This window comes from Acomys russatus, chromosome 19, assembly GCF_903995435.1.
Source record: "Acomys russatus chromosome 19, mAcoRus1.1, whole genome shotgun sequence".
NCBI lineage: Eukaryota > Metazoa > Chordata > Mammalia > Rodentia > Muridae > Acomys > Acomys russatus.
This window is the reverse complement of record NC_067155.1, coordinates 16659394-16683775: the sequence shown is the minus strand read 5'-3', so window position 1 is coordinate 16683775 and position 24382 is coordinate 16659394. Positions and strand designations below refer to the sequence as shown.

The 24382-nt window shown below is 47.7% G+C and overlaps 2 protein-coding genes and 1 pseudogene across 2 annotated transcripts; all 3 read right to left on the bottom strand.

Annotated features, from left to right (window-relative positions):
- Nucleotides 1-4667: 4667 nt before the first annotated feature.
- LOC127203241 (cytochrome P450 2B1-like) lies at nucleotides 4668-17815 on the bottom strand. Its single transcript, XM_051162032.1, has 7 exons — nucleotides 17806-17815; nucleotides 14832-14992; nucleotides 13926-14102; nucleotides 13052-13193; nucleotides 9957-10144; nucleotides 9633-9774; nucleotides 4668-4885 (listed from the first exon to the last, which is right to left on the bottom strand). Exons 1-7 carry the CDS (start codon nucleotides 17813-17815, stop codon nucleotides 4704-4706), a joined length of 1002 nt encoding a protein of 333 aa, XP_051017989.1. The 3' UTR covers nucleotides 4668-4703.
- A 114-nt stretch (nucleotides 17816-17929) lies between these two features.
- On the bottom strand, nucleotides 17930-20260 carry LOC127203240 (cytochrome P450 2B2-like). Its single transcript, XM_051162031.1, has 3 exons — nucleotides 20090-20260; nucleotides 18229-18391; nucleotides 17930-18090 (listed from the first exon to the last, which is right to left on the bottom strand). The coding sequence occupies exons 1-3, from the start codon at nucleotides 20258-20260 to the stop codon at nucleotides 17930-17932; spliced, it is 495 nt and encodes a 164-aa protein (XP_051017988.1).
- A 2998-nt stretch (nucleotides 20261-23258) lies between these two features.
- LOC127203239 (cytochrome P450 2B1-like) overlaps nucleotides 23259-24382 on the bottom strand; it is a 33482-nt pseudogene continuing 32358 nt past the window's right edge.

The window sequence follows — 24382 nt, the reverse complement described above, 5'->3', positions numbered from 1 at the left end:
ATAATCCCACGTACTTGCCAATGTTCTTCATCTGGGCCAAGTCTCCATCCACGCCGGCCACGTGCTTCTCCTTCATCTAACCCATGGCGGCCTTTCTTCTTCCTTCTTCCTCTCCTCTCCTCCTTCTCTCTGCTTCCCAAGATTCTCTCTGTCTCCCTAATCCTTGGAGCCTTAGCCACGCCCACCTCATTTACCCTGCCCAGGTGTGATGGCCTTTATTGGTCAAATAGGTTAGGCTCTAGACAAGCACAGGTGGGCAGAGACAGCAAGCAGCAATTAGCATCAAATACAGTAGAACGACCGGCTTTCTTTTCAGATAGCCAGGACAAAAAAAAATCAACTATTGGAACTCTGGGAGGCATTCATCCTTTATTTTTTTGTGGTTTTGGAGCGGGTGGGGTGTCGAAGTTACGTGTCTCTGAACTGTCCCAGTCTGGTAAGTTTTGGTTAGCTTCCTGGATTTTATGGCTCTGCCTCTTCCCTCCAGGAGGGGATGTTTCAACTCAGAAGAAATATCTGTAAGGCAGAGGTACATCTCTACAAGAGAAATTACAGTGGCCTTTTCTGTTGAGGAATTATTCTGATGGAAAGATCATTAAAAGCCATGAAGCAGTTTGCTATGATGCAGTTTTTTCCCTAGCTGCATTAAACAAGATAGGAACACTGGTCACAGTCACAGCCATGGTCACTGCCACGGCCACAGCCATGGCCACAACCATGGCCACGGCCACAGTCGTAGTCATGGAAAGGAGAAAGGAATGAAGGAAGGAATGAAGGAAGAAAGACACAAAGCACAGAGAACACACAGAGATGGACAAAATGCAGAGATGGGGAAAGAGGTACAGCTAAAGACAGACTTGGAGCCACAGAAAGACCTGGATGAGCGAAAAACAGAGATTCAAATGTCATTGTCCGAGGCCTAGAGTGTGAGCTAGAAGCTCAGGGAGAAAGAGGAAGACCAAGGAAAGACCACATTTGGGCAGAAACAGGGTGGCAGGAGGGGAGAGTCTAATCAGAGAGCAAGCCGCATGCCAGCTTGGCCTCAGAAGCCTTGGGAGCAGCCAGCGCGGTTGTTTCTCTGGCTCCTCTTTAGTTCCAGGCTACCACGAACCAAAGCTCACTTAGCTGCAACAACAGGCTGCCTTCAACGCTGATGAGGACAGCCAGTTCTCCAGGGCGCTGGCTGGATCCCAGACACGTGCAAGTATTTGTACACACCAAAGCTAATCCGGCCAGCAGCTCTTTTGTTTACGTAAGTGAGCCTGTTATCACTTTACAAATTCACAAATAAGGCAGGGGCGGGGGCAAATCACGTCTTCAAGTCACCTGGTAGCTCCGATTTGGCCCCGAGAAATGTACGTTAGGCATCTCTGTCGTTGGGACAGGCAATGTGTAGATGTGGCAGAGAGCCTAGAGTCTAAAGATCTTCCAAAGAAATCTATGAACTCCAGAGGAGATTGCACCTGCCTGGAGAAACTGTGTCCCAAGGATTTTCTCATCCCTTGATGATATGGATTTTATTTACTTCACGATTATCTGCCGCGAGCCCCCACAAGGTGCGGGCACTGTTCCAGACAGTGAGGGGAGTCTATGTGAGTGAACGAGAAAATGTGGGCAACAGGAAATTAGTGCTCTGAGCCAGGCACACTTCCTGTAACACCAGCATTCAGGTCCAGACACAAGATCAGCCTGGACTACGCTATAAAAATAGTAACAAACGAACGAACGAACCTATCCTGGGCTGGGGAGATGGTTCAGGCTGTAAAGTATGTGGCACGAAAATATAAGGGGTGTATGTGTGTGTGTGTGTGTGTGTGTGTGTGCGCGTGCGCGCGCGCGCGCCCGTTGTCATGTAGTGCAGGCTCACTGAGCGTTGGCTGGTCAGTAGTCACACGCCTTGGATGACATGCCTCACAGAGGACCAGGCGTGCCATACACCTTCAAGGCTCTGGCAGGCCTGGCCAATCTCCCTGCTCTTTCTGCCTTGTTAACCAGTTAGATTGCACTCCTGGTTAGCCGTCAAGGTCGGCATCTGGCCACTACCAGAGTCTTGAAGTCCAAAATCCAAAGCCCCCTTTGGCTCACCTAATTAACGCGCCCAACTAAAACTAAACACCTCATCCTAACATGGGTTTTTCCTTTTTACTTTTATAAGTCCCCATTTGTCTATGGGGCACATGTGTCTCCTCTCTGTCCAGAGGCAGTCCTTTGTCCCCCTGGGGCAAGTAAATCTCCTCTGTGCTGAGAACTTGGTCTTGGGGTGCCCTGAGCCGATCCTTTCACATCTCCCATGTGTCATTAAAAAAAAAAAAAAAATCTCTTCTTAAGAGGAAGTCCAAGACGAGTGAAGTTTCATGAAATGTTTTCATATGAAGTTTAAGGTTATTTTTGTTCAAGCTCACGAGTCGTTTTATTGAAATCTTGATGGGGACTGGATGGAATCTGCGCATCGCTTTTGGTACCATGACCGCGTTCACACTATCAATCCAGAGACTGTAAGAACGAAGGGTGACAAATGAGCAGGGACAACAGAGCAGATGCACATGTGAGCTCACAGAGGCTGTGACAGCAGCGTGCTTAGGGCACGCTCAAGCCGAGGCCACACAGAGTCCCAGGATGGAAATGTGGGAAGTGGAGGCAAAGCTCCACCCCTAGCCAAGGAAATTCACAAATGTCAGCTGCTGAGACAGAAGAACAAACAAACAAACAAACATTCTTTTTTTTCAGTGGCATGACACTAGGTATGCTGGCCACACTCTGCAGCAGTCCCTCACGCCCAGAAGTTGGCCGACTCAGATTGGATTCCACATTTTAAAAAAAAATTTTTTTTTCTTTTTTTTTTTTTAAAGTGGCTTTTTTTCTTTGTAAAGAGAGAAAGAAGAGGAAGTTGGTCGGGGAGGGAAAGTACCTGTAATTAGGTGCTGTAGTTATGAATAAATTAATTAAATTATAATGCTTTATAAAGCTGCTTAGGGGTTAAGATGTCTTTAGGTCCAGATAGATGCTTTAAGTTGATAGGGATGAGATATGCTAGATATTGACTCACATTCAAAAATTTAGACTCCTCAAGATAGGAAAATGTTTCCTACAAAGTTGCCAAATACAAATAGCCAAAACACTTCGAATGTAACATTAATGTAACTTGGGATTGTTTCGTGGTTCTTCTTGCTCTACGTAGTTCATTTTATATATGTATAATAATATGAATGCATAGGTTAAAAAAATATTATTAAAAAAAGAATTGCTCAACGTCATTAGCCATCAGGGAAGTGCAAATCAAGACAATTCTAAGATTCCATCTTACACCCATCAGAACGGCTAAGATAAAAATCTCAAGTGACAGCACATGGTGGCAGGGATGTGGAGAAAGCAGAACACTCCTCCATTGCTGGTGGGAGTGCAGACTTGTGCAACCACTGCGGAAATCTATCTGGTGGTTTCTCAGAAAACTGGGAATAGTGCTACCTCAAGTCCCAGCTATACCACTCCTGGCATCTACCCAAAAGATACTCCACCACACAACAAGGACACTTGCTCAACTATGTTCATAGCAGCTCTATTTGTAATAGCCAAAAACTACAATTTTTTAAAAAAGCTAATGATTATCTGGAGTATTTAAACAGTTGCATAGACAGCCCATTCAGGATTGCCAGGATCTTCTATTTGTAAAAAAAAAAAAAAAAAAAAAAAAAAAAAAAAAAAAAAATGGGGTGCAGTAAATTTATTTAATCATGCAACTAAAACCAGATGGTAAAATTATATAATTTATTTCCAAGAAATTCTTCATATGGGAAAGATTAAATAAAAGCAAACACTGGGCCAGGCTGTAATCTGGTTACATGAGTGAAATATTTCATCATAGCTGATTTTTAAGTTCAAAATTCTTATGGGTCTCTTAAATTTTTAATAATATCATTTTCATGAGGAGATATGCTTTCATTTCTCACTTGCAAGATGTATTAACATCAGTGTTTACAAATGCAATGTTGTTAATTTTTAATAAGGAATATGATCGAAAAAAAAAGACACTATAATGTAAATGATAAAATGTAGTAAGTTTAAAATCTGGATGTAGGCCCATGTGCCTGTAACACTAGTACTGGGAAGCAGATCCAGAGTTCAAATAATCCTTGCATGAATATAGGATTTTTGTGGCTAGCCTGAGCTACATGAGACTCTGTCTTGAAATACAGAACCAAAAAAAAAAAAAAAAAAAAAACAAAACAAAACAGAAAAAGAAAAAAATTAGCTTTGTTATATGAATTTCATTTCAATTTAAACACAAGTAGGGGAGGGGAGGTGCTGTAGCAAAGAATTTGTTCCAGACTCGCAGTGTGGATGTTTCTCCTGCACCCACTAGCAGTGTGACGGCACGCGTGGCCTCTGTTCCTCATCTGTAAAGGGGGTCATGACCCTCCAACACAACCCATGGGGCTACGATGGGATGAAGAGGATTCAAGAACGATCATCTCCAGTCCATTAGCACAGATCATGGGACCACAGTTTGCTGACCAGCAGGGACTGGGGCTGTTAACAAGCATGAGAAAAGTGACTGACAAGTTGTGGCCTCCACAAGTCTCTCTCTGTCCACACGTTAAGAAAGATGCTTGGCTGGGCTTTTCCAATTCCAATCACAGAGGAGAGTATGCCGCCGTAGACACTTGAGACACCTGAAAATCATTGACTCTCTTCTCTCGGCCCATTCAGCGGGGCAGAAAGCGAATCTGGTACCCTGGGGGTATTTTGCACACGCCACTGTCCTTGGGAGTGAGGCTGATGCCCTGAGGGTCCACGGGGCTCACCACGGAGAAGTTCTGGAGGATGGCAGTGAAGAAAAGGAACAATTCACTGCGGGCAATGCCTTCGCCAAGACACATGCGCTTTCCTGTGGGCACAGAGGCCAAGTCGTGTGAGCTTCAGGGAACTACACAGCCTTTGTGTTTGTCCCATCCCTAAACCCAGACAGCTGTGGCCATTGCAACAAATAAGTGCGGGTCAGCCTCTTAATCTACAGTTCTAAGAGAATATAAAGAAATTCCCCAAACCTCAAAAAAGGGCATGTAAAATATTTGGTGCATGGCCAGCATTCACTTGTGACAGAGTTAAAGCTGCAAAGCATCCATTGCCCCAGAAAGAGTAAGGACCAGCTTGGAGTTGAATGTAGATTGTGTGTGTGTGTGTGTGTGTGTGTGTGTGTGTGTGTGTGTGTGGTGTGAACATTTATTTATTACTTTAAAAATATTTATTTATTATGTATACAGTGTACAGTGTTTCTGCCTGCATGTACAATGACTACCCAGGCACCAGATCTCGTTGTGTGGGGACTGGACAAGGCTGGCTTTCCTGAGCAGAAGCCCCCTCCCTGCCCTCAGCTTCATCAGCTTGAAGTCAACCTCCCTGGGAGCTAGATGAGGGGCTCGCATCCCTGAGATCCAAACAAAAGCTCACCTTGTCAGATTAGGGCCAGCTTTCCCCTTCCCCAATTGTGTGGGAGACCCCGCAGATGAAATGTCTAGATAAGCGTCCCCCTGCAGCATGGCTCAAAGCTCCTCTGCCCTGTACCTTATCAATTAAGGCCAACTTCCCCTAAGGTCCTTGCCCAACTATGTGATGCCAAGGCTGGGAAGTCCTGCGTGTGGTTTCTGCCTTTTAAAACCTTGTATTCTAAGGAATCAAGGCCGCCCACCTTCCTCAGCCTCTGGGGAACGGACGGTCCTTGCTCCGGTGCAAGATCAATAAAAAAAAGACCCTGTGTACATTGCATCTGATTGGTCTCTGGTAGTCTGTGAAATTTTGTGACTTGGAGATTACAATTGTAAATGGTTGTGAGCCACCATGTGGTTGCTGTGAATTGAACTCAGGACCTTTGGGAGAACCACAGCCGTTTTCTCCACCGCTGAGCTACCTCTCCAGCCTGTATTTTTAGTATTGGTAATTTCTCTCATAAGGACGGAGGCACCCGGTTCACAAGGCCACTGGGATATCGTAACGTTGATGCCTGCGATGACTCTTAAATTGACACCTACTTATATTAATAATGAGATATGAGCCAGACATGATGGTGCATGCCTTCAACTCTGACACACAGGAAAAAAGTTGATAAAGAGGGTCTTGGACAGGGAGACCACCCCACCCCCACCCCATCTTAAAAAAAAAAAAAACAAACAACAGAAGAAGGAAAGGAGGGAGTGTGAGACAGGTAAGAAAGAAGGGAAGAACACAGGAAGGTGAAGAGGAAGAAAGAAAAGAAGAAAGAAGGTGTTGTGCCTCCCCCCCCACTATCCCTACCCACTTTCTGGTCTCCAATTGTTCATACACTTGAGAATGAGCAGGCCTGCACACGACAAGGGGGCCATGGTACTCCCCGGATTCTCAAGGTGTAAGGAGCCCCTGCTGTCTTGTGAGCACCCAGGTATGGAGCGCCGTAGGACAAAGGAAGCCTGAAAGGGCAGGCAGAGGCACCACCTCTCGCCCTGTACCCTCAGTTGTCCCTTATCTGCAACTGACTGCCTGGGGCCTCCAGGTGCACGCGGGATTTCCCAGCAACCCCCTGTGGCCCCGTGGGTTTGTTGGGAAATGGCACCTGTGTGGGAGTTATTAGGAAAAGCACCCTACCCTTTTGGGCTTCTTGCTTCCCAGAATTTAGGTGTCCTGAGCTTGGAAATTACAGCTCTCTGAGATGGTTCTTCTAGAACAGGTTTTGTGACCCAGATTTTTTTTTCCAGAACAGCTTAATGACTTATCTCGCTCTCAACACAATGATCCCATGCCTGGCAGCTGGCGATTTGAACACCTTCAATGTCTCTTTGGCTCTAACACTTTCTAGCTCCATTTTTTTTGGGGGGTGGGGGTGGGGAGACAGGGCAGTCAACCTGTATATTCTTACCTACCAGACATCATTTTTTTTTCCCTGTTTATTTCTGTCTAAACTCCCTATGTTTTCTCTCTCTCCCCCTCTTATCTTTTCCTTGTCACTTGTTCGTTTAGCATCTTCCTCTTTGTGCGCCTTTGGTCCACTTCTTATTTTGTTCCTCTTCTTCTTCATTTCCCAGGATCCTCCTCTCTCCTGTCCTTACATCTTCAGCACCCTTACTATGCCCCTCCCTGCCCTTTCTTCTGTTGTCTCCCTTCACTGTGTATCTTTTTTGTTTTTTTTGAACCGCCCCTTCCTGTCATGGTCTTCTCGTGTCCTGAGATTTCCATTCCATTGTGGTGACCAAACATCCTGACAAAACCAACATAGATGAAGAGGAAATGGCCTCCCTTTGACTTAACGATTGCAGATTACCGACTGTCATGCCGGAGAAGTTAAAGACACAAGAGCTGGGGACAACTGGTCACCTCCAAATCCACAGCCAGGAGCGTGCTGCCTACTTCCTCGGAGCTCAGCTTGGACCTCATATCTCTTCCCAGATGACTCTAGGTTGTCACATTGTCACTTAATCCTGAGCAGTACACCTTGTCCCGGTCTCATTGTGTGTTTCTTTGTTTAGATTTGTTTCAATTTTGTCATCTCTCTATCACCCATCTGTTTCTAGCCTTATTTATCAACATTTCTCCTTTTCTCTAAACTTACAGCTATGGAATGTAGAAATTTACTTTTTTATCCCATTACTTTTACGTGTTCCCACACTGCATAAAGATTAAAGAGGAATGAAGAGTAAAAAGGGGTTTTATCTGGGTGGAGTTGATCCCTGAATCATTGAAGTCACTACTGACACCCAACTATAGACTGTTTTGTCTAGGGATATAGTTTGGTGGTAGAACATCTGGCTAGAAACCCCCAGTGAGGGGCTGGGGGCGTGGCTCAGTGGTAGAGCCCCTGCCTAGAATCCCCCAGTGAGGGGCTGGGGGTGTGGCTCAGTGGTAGAGCCCCTGCCTAGAATCCCCCAGTGAGGGGCTGGGGGCGTGGCTCAGTGGTAGAGCCCCTGCCTAGAATCCCCCAGTGAGGTGCTGGGGTGTGGCTCAGTGGTAGAGCCCCTGCCTAGATCCCCCAGTGAGGGGTTGGGGGTGTGGCTCAGTGGTAGAGCCCCTGCCTAGAATCCCCCAGTGAGGGCTGTGGGCGTGGCTCAGTGGTAGAGCCCTGCCTAGAATCCCCCAGTGGGGGCTGTGGGCGTGGCTCAGTGGTAGAGCCCCTGCCTAGAATCCCCCAGTGAAGGCTGGGGTGTGGCTCAGTGGTAGAGCCCCTGCCTAGAGTCCCCAGTGAGGGGCTGGGGGCGTGGCTCAGTGGTAGAGCCCCTGCCTAGAATCCCCCAGTGAGGGGCTGTGGGCGTGGCTCAGTGGTAGAGCCCCTGCCTAGAATCCCCCAGTGAGGGGCTGGGGGTGTGGCTAAGTGGTAGAGCCCCTGCCTAGAATCCCCCAATGAGTGCCTGGGGACGTGGCTCAGTGGTAGAGCCCCTGGCTAATATTTGAAAACCTTAAGTACAATCATCAGTATAGAATGAAAAGGTCAAAGGAATTCTTTCTTGGACTTTCCTTTCTCTCCAAAGACGAGGAAGCTATCTAGATAAATAGAGTTATTCATGGCTAGACCTTGTTAAAATGTATTCAATTTGACATAAGGCTGCCCTTCTACATAACAAAAAAATCACCTCACTTCGTTAGCAGTGACCTGCACACTAAAGCTGAGGTTATTTTGCACTAGCAAATAACTGAGTCACAAGCAGACATAGCAGCGAGCCAAGCCCAGGCTGCCAATCACTCCAGCGTGGCCAAGTAAGGCAAACGTGGAACTGTCACCAATCAAGCTGTGTGCACGTGGCCTGTGCTTCCTTTCATCGACAGATATCACTTGCTCACACTGATGGGCGCTACATCTCTGAACTTGCTCTGGCTCAGGGTTCTAGCCCTCAGGGATAAATGCGAGTAATCTTTATTTCGCTTGCAATTTAACAGCCAAAGAGTTTTTGGCTTTTTTTTTTTTTTTTTTTTTTTTTGTTTTTTTTTTTTTGTTTTTTGGTTTTTCAAGACAGGGTTTCTCTGTGTAGGCTTGGCCATCCTGGACTCACTTTGTAGACCAGGCTGGTCTCGAACTCACGGCGATCCGCCTGCCTCTGCCTCCCGATTGCTGGGATTAAAGGGGTGCGCCACCACGCCCGGCTGAGTTTTTGGCTTTTTTGAGACAGGGTTTCTCTGTGTAGCCTTGGCTGTCCTGGACTCACTTTGTAGACCAGGCTGGCCTTGAACTCACAGCGATCCGCCTGCCTCTGCCTCCCGAGTGCTGGGAATTAAAGGCGTGCGCCACCACGCCCGGCATTTAATGCAAACAGGAAAGCGCATGTCAAGACATGTGCCATCTCTCCAGTGCTCACAGACAAATGTCTCCTCAGCCATCAAGACCAGACCCGGCTCTAGGCAGTGTTCATAGATGGCGTTCACTGTTCGGGCCGTTGTTTCTTAAGGAAATGAATTTGCTTGGGTTTAGAGGCCTTTGAATACTTCCCCAAAGTCCTCCTGACCAGGAGGCCCCTTTGGTTTAAGAGTTCCCTCATGGGGCCGTAGCCACGGTGAACGGGATGGTTCGGGCACCGCAGCTGGAACAGTCTCAGTAAACATGAACCTATTCCTGTTGGTGTCCCAGAGGGTGCGCCTGCCCCCTGGTGTCTGAGAATGGAATCACAGGTCAGTCTCACCTATGGAGAAGGGCATAAAAGCTTCGTTTTTCTTCAGTGCCCCGTTGGCATCCAAGAAATGGTCAGGATTGAAGGTGTCCGGTTGTGCAAAGTACTGCGGGTCACGAAGAGCTGAACTCAGAATGGGGTACACTTCAGTGTTCTAGAAGTGACAAGCCACAAAGTTAAGATACTCTGACTCCCATATGCAAAAAGTCAACCCATCAATCAACCAATCGATCGATCAATAAGGCACGGTAAGTTCTGGGAAGCCACGAACAGGCTGATTCTGGGGTTGAATGGAATGTGGGGCACTCAGAGACGCGGAACCACAGCTGTTCTCACCTTGGGAAACACGAACCCTCGGAACACGGTGTCTTTGGTGACTCTGTGTGGCAGGCTAAGTGGGATAATATCCGCAAATCTCTGAATCTCGTGGAGGACTGCCTCAGTGTATGGCATGTTGGTGCGGTCATCCAGCGTGGGTAGGCGGCGTGAGCCGATCACCTGATCAATCTCCTTCTGGACTTTCTCTGCACGGAAAAGGGAGACAGTAGACAACGCCTGCTTTATGGAGGCGATGCACAGAGACTTTATTTTCTGGGAGCCAATAACCCAGGAACAGTGCAGAGCAAGGAGACTGCTTAGAAAGACGCAGCGCACTCTTGGGTGCACACCTGTGCTTCTCTCAAGCACCAGTGTCTCCGGCCACACTTAGAGCGGATTACACTCTCTTCTCAACAAGCTCCAACCTTGCTTATAGAAAGAGAGGAAAAGAAAACCTACAGCAATGGGACATTTGAAACTGTCAGTCTGGAGTGAGGATCGAAGGGGAAATGTTATAACTTGTATTCCTGCGTGCACAGGTTTACACACACACGTACACACACACACACACACACACACACACACTTACACACACACCTTTGCACAGAATGTATATTTGAAAATACAGGGGGGCTAGAGAGATGGCACAATGGCTAAGAGCACTCACCCCTCTTCCAGAGGACCCAGGTTCAATTCTCACACCCACATGACATCTCATACTGTCTGTAACTCCAGGTCTAGAACATCTGATGCCCTTACACAGACATGCATGCAGGCAGAACACCAGTACACATCACATTAAAATAAATGTTAAAGTCCAGCCTAATAAACTGGAGCTATGTCCTCGAGAATAAAAGGGAAGTGGCTGGAGAGATAGCTCAGTGGTTAAGAGCACTGACTGCTGTTCCAAAGGTCCTGAGTTCAATTCCCAGCAACCACATGGTGGCTCACAACCATCTATAATGAGATCCAGTGCCCTCTTCTGGCCTGCGGGTATATGTGCAGGCAGAACATTGTATACATAATAAGTAAATAAATCTTTTTTTAAAAATTAATTTATTCTTGTTACATCTCAATTGTTATCCCATCCCTTGTATCCTCCCATTCCTCCCTCCCTCCCATTTTCCCCTTATTCCCCTCCCCTATGACTGTGACTGAGGGGGACCTCCTCCCCCTGTATATGCTCATAGGGTATCAAGTCTCTTCTTGGTAACCTGCTATCCTTCCTCTGAGTGCCACCAGGTCTCCCCCTCCAGGGGACATGGTCAAATATGAAGCACCAGAGTACTGTGAAAGTCAGACCCCACTCTCCACTCAACTGTGGAGAATGTCCTGTAAGTAAATAAATCTTTAAAAAAAAAAGGGGGGGGGCCGGGCGTGGTGGTGCACGCCTTTAATCCCAGCACTCGGGAGGCAGAGGCAGGTGGATCGCTGTGAGTTCGAGGCCAGCCTGGCCTACAAAGTGAGTCCAGGACAGCCAAGGCTACATAGAGAAGCCTTGTCTCAAAAAACCAAAAAACCAACCCCCCCAAAAAAGAATAAAAGGGAAGCAAATTAATCTATTTATATTTGAGTAAATGCACTTGACTTGCAAGCCTGTCAGCCTGACTTTGAAACCCAGAACCTATGTACATCTGAAAGCAGAGAACCAAACACACACAGGTGCCCTCTCGTTTCTACACACCAGCTATGGCAGGCGTACTCACAGTAATATCAACCTGTTTCTAAATTTTAAAAAAGTGAGTAGATGTAAGTCAACCAAGAAATGGATGAGTCAGTTAATGAAATGAAACACTGATGAGCGAACAAAATGAGAACGCTAAAAACTGGATGTATACGACTCGTAATAATGAATTAAGGAATCAATAAACCAATAAGTAAATCAATCAAAGATGCTAGATTTAGTGGGGGAATATATTAATGAATAAAAAAGTAATACAGGAATTAGCAGATAGGTGTATTGAATGATAAATAAATCACAGTTACTAAACGGAGGAATGGAAGGACACCTAAAGGGCGAATTCAAAGGCCAGTTGCAAGTATGAATGATCCAATGAATCCATGACAAAGAGCTCACTCAGCTATCCCTGATCAAGGAGTAAAAGTCATGAGTTTATTAATCCAAATGAATGAATAAAACATATGTCCTTGGGTGAACCAGAGAGGAAAGAATCAAAGATCAATTATCTATGGATTCAGAGGAGACGGGAAGATGACTGTATGGATGGGTGAATAGGTTATAGATGGATGTTTGGAAAAATGGATAAATGAAGGAGTGGATAATAGATCAGTGGATAGATGATTAGATTGGGTAAATGGATGAAGAGGTGATAGAAAAGGATAGAAAAATGAGTGAATGGATGTACACAAAGGCATAAGAATGATGGAAGGATGGATGGATGGATGGATGGGTGGATAGATGGATGGATGGGTGGATGGGTGGATAGATGGGTTGATGGATGGATGGATGGATGGGTGGATGGGTGGATGGGTGGATGGATGGATGAGTGGGTAGATGGATAGATGGGTTGATGGATGGATGGATGGGTGGGTGGATGGATGGTGGCTGGGATGGCTGATGGATGGGTAGATGGATAGATGGGTTGATGGATGGATTGATGGATGGGTGGATGGGTGGATAGATAGATAGATGGGTTGATGGATGGATGGATGGATGGCGGATGGGTGTGGGTGGCTGGATGGCTGATGGGTGGGTAGATGGCTGCTGGTTGCTGGCTGGCTGGATGGATGGGTGTGGTGGTGGCTGCTGATGGATGGCTATGGGTAGATGGATCGCTGGGTTGATGGATGGATAGCTGGGGGATGGATGGGTGGATGGGTGGATAGATGGATAGATGGGTTGATGGATGGATGGATGGATGGATGGACAAGTGGGTGGGTAGATCACCCTTTAAGTGACAGGAGAAAACAACAGAAAACAGGTCAGCAGAGTTCCTTCACACACCACCCAGAGCACCGCCTTAGTTTAGAAGTAGACCAAAGCCTACAGAGTTTCCAGGTGTAAGAGGGAAAATGTCTCTCTACTTCACACAAAACTCTGCAGCCAAAGGGGAGCTAGAAGATCCCCCCGCAACCGGCCACCTGTGCCTCACCTGCAACCCGGGGGTACTTGAGCATGAGCAGGAAGCCGTAGCGGAGCGTGGAGCTGCTGGTCTCGGTGCCAGCAAAGAAGAGAGAGAGCAGGGAGATCACGAGGTTCTGGTGGTGGAACTCCGTGTGTTGGTTGGACTTCTCCTGATTCCAGATGGGAAAGGAAGGGGGCGGGGGGTCAGGGTTTTCTGGCTCGCTGCGGGCAGACGCATGTGCATTTCTGGTCACTGACTCTGTCTCACACTATACCCATCCCTTGGCATATTCCTCTTCTCAGCAGCCCACACCATTTAGCTCTTTGCCTCTTAGGCTTTTTAGATTCGATCTTCATGCGGCTCTTTAGAATCTTTCTCACTCTTTGTCTCTTTTTGCTATCCCAAGATCCTTTTTAAAAGATTTATTTTCTGTGTATTTATGTATATCTGAGTGTGGGTGTCTGTCTGTCGTGTGTGTGTGTGTGTGTGTGTGTGTGTGTGTGTGTGTGTGTGTGTGTGTGTGTTGGCCAGAAAAGACAACACTGGAGCCCCTGGAGCTGGAGTTACATATAGTTATGAGCTGCCCAACATAGGTTTTATGAAATGCACTCAGGCCCTCTGCCTGAGCAGTGTTTCTAAGCCATGAGTCACCTCTGCAGACCAGATCTATGATCCTGCCAGGTTTCCATCGCTGGTCCATCACATTCTCCAGATGTGTCACTTTGCCTTCTTGCTATTTCATTTTTTCCCTCCCTTCCTCTTTTTCTTCCATATGCCTGGGCATCTCTTCCCCTCCATCGTCCTGTGTTTCCTCCTTGTCCTCTGTCTCCTCTGCTCTTTTCCTCCATCCACGCCCTTTTCTTCACACTGGCCCATCCCCTCTCAGTCACGCGGGAGTTACCTTCTCCATGTGTAGGAGGTAGGTATCGATGAAGTCTCGTGGAGCACTGGGGTCCAAAGTTCTCCTGTGCTCCTCGACGCTGTGCCTCATGTAGTTGAGAATTTCCATCAAGTTTTTGAAGATTTGTCTGTGGGTACCGGGAAAGTATTTCAGGAAGCCAGAGAAGAGCTCAAACAGCTGCAAGAAAGAAGGACCCAAGGGTGTCTCATGAGTGGGCAGTGGTCTTAGGTACTCCCACTTCCTGAACACACACACACACACACACACACACACACACACACACACACACACACCTATCTCATCTCTAAATCTGTCTCTAACCTCCGTCTTGCAATCTCTTTATCTCCTTTTTCCTCTTCTCTGGTCTCTCCAAATTCCTTCCACCCCCTTGCTGCTTTTGCCATTGTTTGTTTTGATTTGTGGAGATTTGTTTTTGTTTGTTTTGTTTTGTGCTGGGATACAGGATGTCATTTATGCAAGACCGTTCCTTAAACTCAGTATGTAGCGATATGTAGTGGCTTCTCATAAGCAGCCGCTCTGAATTTCTGATCGCCTAGCCTCCACCAGCAAAGTGCTTGCATTTCATGTGTTGGATGCCACCACACCCAGGATAGACAGCGCTGGGGATGAACTGAGGGGCTCATGCAGGAAAGCAAAGTCTTCTGGTCTCTAAACTACAGCTGCGAATCACTTGTTGTCATTTGTTCAGGTCTGGATGTCTGTATTACTACATTCCGGTTTCTCTGCCTTGTTAACCACACGCTCTCCCTGCCTCCATGTCTCCGCCTCCTTGTCTCTTCCATGTTGTCTCTGCCTTTCTCCCAGCCACAAGACACTCCCTTCTTCACCCACAGAGAAGCCTCCTGTTTCCTCTCCCTGGATGCTCCTCTCTTCCCACCCACTGACCTGGGTGGACAACCCGCTCATGAGTGAAATAGTCTGATACAACAGGTCCAGCAGGCGCAGGAACTGGCGGTCTTGGTAGTCAAAGCGCTGTCCAAAGATAACGGAGCAGATGATGTTGGCTGTGATGCACTGGAAGAGGAAAGTGGGGTCCAGGGGGGCTCCTGGAGGGTAAAGAAGCAGGACAGCAGACAGGAGAAACATAATCAGGGGAATATTAGAGTTCATTTCCATCTGGTGAGGCTGCCCTCCCTCCCACTCACTACTCAAGGAAAAGCAACATTAGCTAACAACACTCACACATACAACGCACCAATTCCTAGTCTAAGCGCTGCATGCACCCCTCTATTCAATTCCCGAAGGACGTTGGACCTAAGGTGCATGGCTATTAGCACACAGAAAGGAGAGCTAGCTTCCCCAAGGTAACATAGCTACACATGTCTAGGGAGATGAGACCCAGGGAGATGAGAAAAAGAGCATCCGTAAGTTAGTCTCGGCCTTGCACCCCATCCCACACTCCTTCTTCACTCTGAGTCGACAGTTAACTCCCACTGGCAGGAATGCTGCGGAGAAAGGCTCAGAGATTGCCTGTGTGGATTTACAAGCCCCGCACACTTAGCTCCCATCTGCCGGTCTTCCTCCACGCCGTCTCCAACTTCTGGACTCTGTGGTATGCCAGAAGTCATCAGTACTTGGTGCCTGCTGCCTTTGTATATACCAGGTTTAGCCATGGACCCTGCTGGTTGGGGGGTGGTTGCCAGTCCAACAGTATTGGGCTCTTGTTACCCTTCTCCCTGGGGCTGCCTGGTCTCTAGACTCTTGATTCCCTTCTAGAACCTTCCCTGAGGTTAGTCAGCTTCCCTTTCAGTGTTATAGCGTCTCTTCCTTTGGGCCTCTCCATCTTTATGACACTCTTCCGCAGTCATTCGGCCCAGTCTTTACATCTTTCCTCCTCTCCTGCCTCTGCGTTGACACCTCAGCTTTCTTGGGTCAATAAGAGATGGCAAAGGCCCAGTGTAAAGAAATGGAGGTACAAACCAAGGACAAAACGTGCAGTCATCATCAAACCCCTACCCAGATCTAACCAAGGGACAGAACATTCTCCACAGTTAAGTGGAGACTGGGGACTGACTTTCACAAGATCTCTGGTGCCCCATATTTGGCCATGTCCCTTTGTTGGGGAGGCCCAATGGCACTCGGAGGAAGGATAGTGGACTACCAAGAGGAGACTTGATACCCTAGCACCATATTCAGGGGGAGGAGGTCCCCTCGGTCACAGTCATAGGGAAGGGGATTGGGGTGAAAGTGGGAGGGAGGGAGGAATGGGAGGATGCATGGGATGGGATAGAAAATGAGATGTAATATGAATTATTTTTATTTTTCAATAAAAATGTGTTTAAAAAAAAAGAAAAAAAAAGAAAAAAGAAATGGAGGTACAAACCAAGGTCCATGTCACCAAGACACCCTTGTTATAAAGAATTGTGACGCACCCAGGAGTGCCTCCGAGTTCCACTAATGTGAAACTCCCCATCCGCCTCTGTGCTCCCTGCGGCTCATCAGTGCAAGGAGAAACCACGGTCCCTGCTTAGAGCATCTGCTGCGCTTCCTCCTTCCCTTTCCTTTTTCATTTACCTAAGCTCTGCACTTGCCTCGATGGAGACCAGGGATCTCAATCTGTGGCTTGACACTCCCCTTGGAGATCAAACAACACAGGAGTCACCTAAGACCATCATAAAACAGGTATATTTACATTACGGTTCTTAACAGCACCAAAATCACAGTTATGAGGTAGCAATAAAGTAATTTTATGATTGGGTGGGGTCACCATTGACACGAGGACCCGTGTTAAAGGGTCACAGCGGAGGGAAGGTTGAGGACCACTGGAGTAAGACCATTGTGGTACAGGGAGGGCATGAGAAAGGCTAAGGCAAGGTGGTCTTGAACTCCATGTGTAGTAGAACATGACCTTGAAAAGGTCAGCCTCCTGCCTCCACTGGATGCTGGGATTACAACCACAGTCCATCATGCCCACTATATATGGTACTGAAAGAACTCACCTATAGTTTCTCTCCATCCCTCCCTCCCTCCCTCCTTCCCTCCCTCCCTTCCTCCTTCCTTCTCTCTCTCTCTCACTCTCTCTCTCTCCTCTCTCTCTCTCTCTCTCTCTCTCTCTCTCTCTCTCTCTGTCTGTGTCTCTGTCTGTGTCTGTCTGTCTGTCTCTCTCTTTGTCTGTCTCTCTGTCTGTCTGTCTTTCTGTCTGTCTGTCTGTCTGTCTATCTGTCTCTCTCTCTTTCTCCTCTCTCTCTGTCTCTGTCTGTCTGTGTCTGTCTGTCTGTCTGTCTGTCTCTCTCTCTGTCTGTCTCTCTGTCTCTCTGTCTGTCTGTGTCTTTCTGTCTGTCTGTCTGTCTGTCTGTCTCTCTCTGTCTCCTCTCTCTCCTCTCTCTCTGTCTCTGTCTGTCTGTCCGTGTTTCTGTCTGTGTCTGTCTGTCTGTCTGTCTCTCTCTTTCTCTGTCTGTGTCTCTGTCTGTCTGTGTCTTTCTGTCTGTCTGTCTCTCTCTCTCCTTTCTCTCTCTGTCTCTGTCTGTCTGTCCGTGTCTCTGTCTGTGTCTGTCTGTCTGTCTGTGTCTGTCTGTCTGTCTGTCTGTCTGTCTGTCTGTCTGTCTCTCTCTCTCTCTCTCTCTCTCTCTCTCTCTCTCTCTCTCTCTCTCTCTCTCTCTCTCTCTCTCTCACACACACACACACACACACACACTTTGAGACAGGACCTCACGACGTGGACAGGACTGACCTTGACCTCATAATTATCTTGCCTCGCCTGAGTTCTGAGCTGACAAGCGTGCACCACCATGCCTCACGGACAAGCAAAATCAACCCAAAGCTTCATTTTTCTGTTCACAAGGGACCCCCATGGACAACCTTCGTCTCTGAGTTATTTGTGGACTTTTCTAGTTTTGTCTCTGTATTTCTGTATCCCCACCTTTGTCCATGGCTACCCTTCACCCTTCTCCCATCTTTCCTCTGTCCTTACTCTCTTTTTCTACCCTCGTGTGTCTCTTTCCTCCTTTTGGCCGTGCATTCATGTATTCCTTTATTTTCATTCTTCAAAACTCACCCTGGGATTTCCTCAGCTCCTCCACCAGACATTGGGCCTCTTTCTTTATACGCTCCTCCACACTTCGCTTCCCCATCCCAAAGTCTCTCATGGTGGCCAGAGAGAATCGTCGAAGGGCTTTCCAGCGTTCGCCATTGGCAAAGATCACACCTAAGAAAGTAGGGGAAGCCTGGATGGGTTACATCGGAAATTCAGAAACTCCCGAGGCTTCCCCACATCCTGCACTCCACCCCTCAGACTCACCTTCCTGGGGCCACATCCTCTCCTCCACCCCGTGCCATAGCTCACCATATCCCTGGACAATTGGCTCAATCACAGCAACTGTCCCCCGGCCAGAGAAAGCATCCGCTTGGTCCACCAGGGCCTCCTTTATGGTCTCCGTCCCGCACAGCATGACCACAGGTCTAGGCCCCAGGTGCACTGTGAACACATCTCCATATTTTTCTCGCAGCTGCCAACCATAAGGGTACCGAGGTTGTGGTTAGTCAGCTGAACTGTTAAAAAACACTTAGATACAGATTGGTAGCTAGACACCTCCTCCCCGTCTCCCCCGTCCCGCCTCGCCCTGGCCATTCTTCCCCTTCAGAGGATCTAAGAGCTGAAGGATTATTTCATCACTCAGCAGGTCTGCACTGATTGGTTGGATGTTCTAGCCAGTGCACCATTATGGTAGAGTTGAAGGGCTCTAAACACATGACTATGATCCTACCCTTGGGGAGGTAGAGGCAAGAGAATCAGTAGTTATGTTTATGTATATATACAGTTGGAGGACAGCCTGGGCTACCTAAGGCCCTATTTAAAAAAAAAAACAGATATAGTTCTACATATAGATATGGATATAGATACAGATATAGACATAGGTATAGTTATAGATATAAAATTCCGCTCAGACCATTCAGTCTGGCCAGCTGTTTCTGGCATCTCACCCAAGACCATTTTTGTCCCTGCGACACAGCTACAAACTGTTTAGTGCCTCCTGACCACATTCAGAGAGAACGGCCCTGACCCACCCACTGGATGACACGGAGGGGTGAGGTGTGATGCCCCTTGGTGGTGGCCCTGAATGCGAATCCTGACTACAGTAAGGACATTTGGACAGCTACCTGGCAATACAACCATCTCTGGGCGCCTACAGGGAATTGGTCCCAGGAATTTCCAAACCTTCCGGTGCCGAAAGCCCCTTGAATAGATGGGTGCATGTTTGCAAATAGCCCACCTCCCTCCCTTTGTAACCTTTAGCTCAGTCTAGATTTTGATGCAGCCAATGGGGATTCAATGCTATGAAAATGGTCAGTGCCTGATGTTGTCTAGGCGATAATGCTAAGAAACATATTAATACGCGCTTGGCGTCAGTGTGTTCATGTTTTTAGGCGAGGTCACACCATCAAACCTTACGCAACCATGAAATACTGACTCACAGATTAGATAAAAAGATCTTATATAAAACTTGAAGGAGGATCATGAGTTGAGATTAGCCTGGGAAAAGTAGGGCAAACTTGTCTCAAGAGCTAAATAAAAATAAATGAATTTAGCACAGATTCCACGCGGGTAAGCTGCTAAGAACCAAAAGTTGCAAGACATGGGTCCACGGATGTTTATTCATTATTAATAGACAACTTGTAGTTCAATGCAGAACACCACTTGGGAAGCAAGAGTGCAGAAGACTGGTAACCATGGTGTCACTGCTCTTGGCTGAGGCCAGGCATGATGTTTATAACAATTACTACCTCTCTCTCTCTCCCTCCCTGCCTCCTGCCCCGCCTTTCCTCCTCTTTGTCCTGGAACACATCAAGCTAATCTCTTTTGTTGGCAGGAGCAAAACCTATTGTTGGACACCTCTGCCATTTTTCGTTCTCTTCTGTAGTAGACAAGCCCCAGTGAGTGAAATTCAACACGTTTGACTCTCAACATCCCTACATCTCTCGCACCCCAAGCACAGCACCCACCCCACCCCCCGCACAATTCCAACAGAGCAAGACTCATCTACTGACCCGAGCACCAGCCATCAGCATCTCACCTGTCCCCTGTCACTCATCCGCCTTCCTACCTGAACGTACAGCCTAGGATTCTCTTGCTCTTCCCGCTGAGTGACCTCCAGAAGCAAACACGGGGCTAAGCCCACAGGCCTCACACCCTGTGCGTGTCTCACCTGCATGAAGGAGTTGAGGAGGCCTCCCCTGTCCATCTGTAGGAGGTTCCCCAAGATGGGCAGAGGACGGGGTCCTGGTGGGAAGTGGCCAGGGGTCTTTTGGTGGCTCCTGACTAAGAGTAACAAGAGACCTGCGAGAAAAGCAAGAAAAAGTAGGGCACTGGGCTCCATTGTCCTGGTCTAACCGCTGTTGACTTTATTACACATGCCCACTGAAGGCTTTATGATGAACCCGACTCTCCACCCAGTTAGGCAACTTCAGCTATTCCCCGCCTCCTGTCTCTCATTACTCTCCGCTTTGGCTCCTGGTGACATGCTCACTTCCTAGTCCTTCACCCCCCACCTCAGATGCTGGCAAGGACACTGCGAAACAGATACACAGGACCACAGGGCATTGGGAGTAATGCATCTTGATGTCTGGGCATAGGAATGCACTTGTCAGTTCAGTTTTGTCTGTTTATTTTCTCAGGCACAGACTTGTGCACGTGCTGCACATGTGAGGGATATTTCTTATGTCAATGTGCAGGCATGTACTTCTGTGTTCTTCTAGATATGTTTGCGTGTCCGTGTCCGTGTGTGTGTGTGTGTGTGTGTGTGTGTGTGTGTTGGTTTTTCAAGACAGAGTTCCTCTGTATAGCTATGGCTGTTTTGTTACTTGCTTTATAGACTAGTCGGGCCTCAAACTCAAAGAACTTCCTGCTTCTGCCTTCTGACTGTTGAGATTCAAGGTGTGTGCATGGCCCACGGTTATATACTAGAATTACAGGGCTACTCTGTACTTTTTTTTTTTTTTTTTTTTTTTTTAGTGTCATATCTAACTGATTACACTTGAGTGACAGGAGTAGAGTTGCACGTTACTATTTGACTCTCTCTCTCTCTCTCTCTCTCTCTCTCTCTCTCTCTCTCTCTCTCTCTGTGTGTGTGTGTGTGTGTGTGTGTGTGTGTGTGTGTATGTACAGACAACAACCTCAGTGCAAAGGTGATTTATCCAGAGTCCCCATTTCACACCCCAGTCTGTGACAGCCACAGATGGGAGAAAAGGAACAGGTGAAGGGGAGACAAGAGGCACAGGGGTGGTGCACCTCAGCAGTTGGATGGAGAGGGAGGGTTCAGCCTGGCAGAGGAGCAGTTGGAGCCTCTAGGGCTCTGGTCACTGAGACTTGTAACTGCCTCCTCCTGGGTGTCTCACAGCACACGAAGCTCTCTGACCTTCCCTTTTTGCCATCCCTCTCTGACAGTATCTGTCTCTTCCTGTTGACTCTGTCTGCAGAACGTGCAGAGACTGTCTTAGTCTGTTTTCTACTAAAGTGGAAAACGGGAGACTAGGCAATTATAATTAGGAGACATTTTTTTTAAGATTTATTTCTTTATTATTTATTGTATATGAGCGTTTTATCTGCAGAAGAGGGCATTAGTATCACATTACAGATGGCTGTGAGCCACCATGTGGTTGCTGGGAATTGAACTCAGGACCTCTGGAAGAGCGGGCGGTGCTCTAAACCACTGAGCCATCTCTCCAGCCCCTAGGAGACATTTTGATTCTGTGGCCCTGGAAGCAGTTGGTCCCAAGAACACATGACTGGTACCTGGTGACGCCATTGCTGCTGCATTGTGGCATGACCAAGGCGGGCAGGCGAGTGCGCCTAACAGTGGGAGGACTAAGAAGGAGACAATATTTCCCACTAGAGGACTCAGTCCTACAAACAATCGCACCAATCTGTTCACAAAGTGCCGCGGTTAGATGGGATTTGGGCTGTCCCTGACTCTTTTGCCTATGCCCCTTTTTTCCTCTTACTGAGTTGCGTCAACTAGCTTTGATGTGAAGGTGTGCCTGGTTTTATTGCATCTCGCTATACTGTGTTTGGCTGACATCCCTGGCAGGCCTGTTGTCTTCCAAAGGGAAACAGGAGCAGTGACTCTTGGGGAGAGGGGAGGTATGGGAGAAAACTGGGCGGGATGGAAGGAGGGAAGGCTGTGGTCAGGAGGTATTGTATGAGAGAGGAATAGGTAAAAAGGGGGTAAAAGGGAATGTAAAATATCTCCCACGACTCCCTGTGTTTGAGTGCTTGCTCTCTAACCAACAGTATTTTTAGGATGTTCCGAGACCTTTCACATCGAAGACTTAGCAGAAAGAAATAAGATTGCTTCAGGGAGCTCCTCACTTCTAGCCCCTGTCTGTCTTTCCCAGCTGCCACACCCTTTCACAGCAACCACAGAGGCCCAGCTGCCATGCCTTCCTGCCAACAACAACAGCACCCCAAAACCTGACCATGAATAAATCCTTCCTCACACTTGCCCCTGAGCAGTGACAGAAAAGGAACTAATGCAAAAAAAAAAAAAAAAAAAAAGCAGTACAAGGAGTGGGGTTATTACATAATAAACCTCCACTTGTTGTCCCTCTGCTGAAATTCTTCGGTAGTTTGGGCTCTAGCTTTGATATGGAGGACTTGTCACTTGTCATTGATCAGATAACAGTAGCAGAGAAAGAATAGACAGAGTGACAGACAGACAGACATAGACAGAGAGACAGAAAGGCAGATAGAGAAAGGAGACACAGATACACACACACAGAGCGAGGCTGATCTGAACCGGAACCAGGGACGGAAAGAAAGGACTTTTGCCTGCCCTGCCCGCCCATACTCTCACTGACAAGTTTGTGTGACCCGTTGCTAAGGAGACCCCTCCCTAGAGAGAAGATGCAGGAAGGCGTAAGACTGGCCTGTAGAATACAGGGACTTAGGTAATGTGTGAAGCAAAAGACACAAGACACCGAAGGTCACACACGATGTGAATCCATTTAAGTGAACCCTCCACGCTGGGCAAGCATGTAGACATAAAACTCAGACCATCCACAGAGTCCATCAGCACAGAACACGGAGCACACAGGGCTGGTGAATGGACACTGAAGCCATTGGAAGAAACAGAGAAGTGACTCAGCGTGAGATGCGGCCTGCAGGAGTCTCTACTCGCTCGTCAATAAAGGCACTTGATTTATTTCCTTGGTGCAACTCATAGGGGATAAGAACATTCCTCAGAGCTTTGGAGAAGCCACAATAGGTAGAAGGATGTGACCAAGCGTCCTAGGGCCTGGTTTCCAGAAGGTCTCTAAGAGGCCGGAAGATGGGGCTGTTCCCTACAGAACTGGGGACACTTGGCCACCTCACCCAACTCAGCAGGCTATGAAGCAGATCTGCTATGTTGGGGGTATTCTGCCGATGCCGCTCTCCTTGGGAGTGAGGTCGATGTCCTTGGGAGCCACGGGGCTGGACACGGAGACATTCTGGAGGATGGCGGTGAGGAAAAGGAACAGCTCATTGCAGGCGATGCCTTCGCCGAGACACATGCGCTTTCCTGTGGGCACAGAAGGCGAGCCATGTCAGCCCCAGGCCACTGTACATCCTTTGGACTGTCCCATCCCTAAACCCATTTAGACAGTTCTGCCCATTGCTATGAATAATCCCAGCACTCGGGAGGCAGAGGCAGGCGGATCACTGTGAGTTCAAGGCCAGCCTGGTCTACAAAATGAGTCCAGGACAGTCAGGGATACACAGAGAAACCCTGTCTCAAAAAACAAAACAAAACAAAACAAACAAACAAACAAACAAAAAAGAATGTGTTTGTTCCCCAACTTGCAATTCAAGTGAGAATGTTAAGAGATTTCCAACACCTTAAAGAATTGGTGCCAAGGGCCAATGAGAGGCCTTAACACCTGAAAGGAGCCTGCCATCAGTTCCCGAAGTCATGAGTTCAAGCCTCCGGACCCACATGCTGGAAGGAGAGAACTGTGGTCTGACACAAACACACACACACACACACACACACACACACACACACAATGTAGCGCACATGCATGTACGTGCAAACCCTTATATAATAAATGGATCATAAAACGAAGAACAAATTGTTGGTGGATATCTCTTGGTCACTTTTGACAGATTTGTAGCTTTTGTCAGATAACCAGAGTCTCCACTTCAGAACTGTAAGAACTGTGGTTGCTGTACACATTTACAACGCAACATCTTCAGTGTCCACCCTTTCTCCTATGTTGAGATGGATACCCATCTCATAGGGCTGCCCCGAGGGCTAAGGTGCCGTTTAGAAAGATTCTTATATGAGTGGGACATGGGGGCGCAGGCCTGCAATTGCAGGACTTGTGAGACTGAGGAAAGAAAATGATGGTATCTGAACAGCCTGGGCTACAGAGCAAGATACCGCCCTCCCCAACCGTCACCTGACTCCTGTTTTTCCATTTCTATCTCTTTTATCTCTCACCCCTGCCTCTCTTCTCTCTGT

Excerpts from the sequence above, each read along its gene's own strand:
- LOC127203241 (XM_051162032.1), bottom strand. Across the intron at positions 14,103-14,831 it reads TGAGCGGGTTGTCCACCCAG|CTGTTTGAGCTCTTCTCTGG; the intron begins GTCAGTGGGTGG and ends TCTTTCTTGCAG. Across the intron at positions 13,194-13,925 it reads ACCTCCTACACATGGAGAAG|GAGAAGTCCAACCAACACAC; the intron begins GTAACTCCCGCG and ends ATCTGGAATCAG.
- LOC127203240 (XM_051162031.1), bottom strand. The coding sequence starts at position 20,260 with ATGGAGCCCAGTGCCCTACTTTTTCTTGCTTTTCTCGCAGGTCTCTTG. Across the intron at positions 18,392-20,089 it reads TCCTCAACTCCTTCATGCAG|CTGCGAGAAAAATATGGAGA; the intron begins GTGAGACACGCA and ends TATGGTTGGCAG. Across the intron at positions 18,091-18,228 it reads GCCAATTGTCCAGGGATATG|GTGTGATCTTTGCCAATGGC; the intron begins GTGAGCTATGGC and ends CTACTTTCTTAG.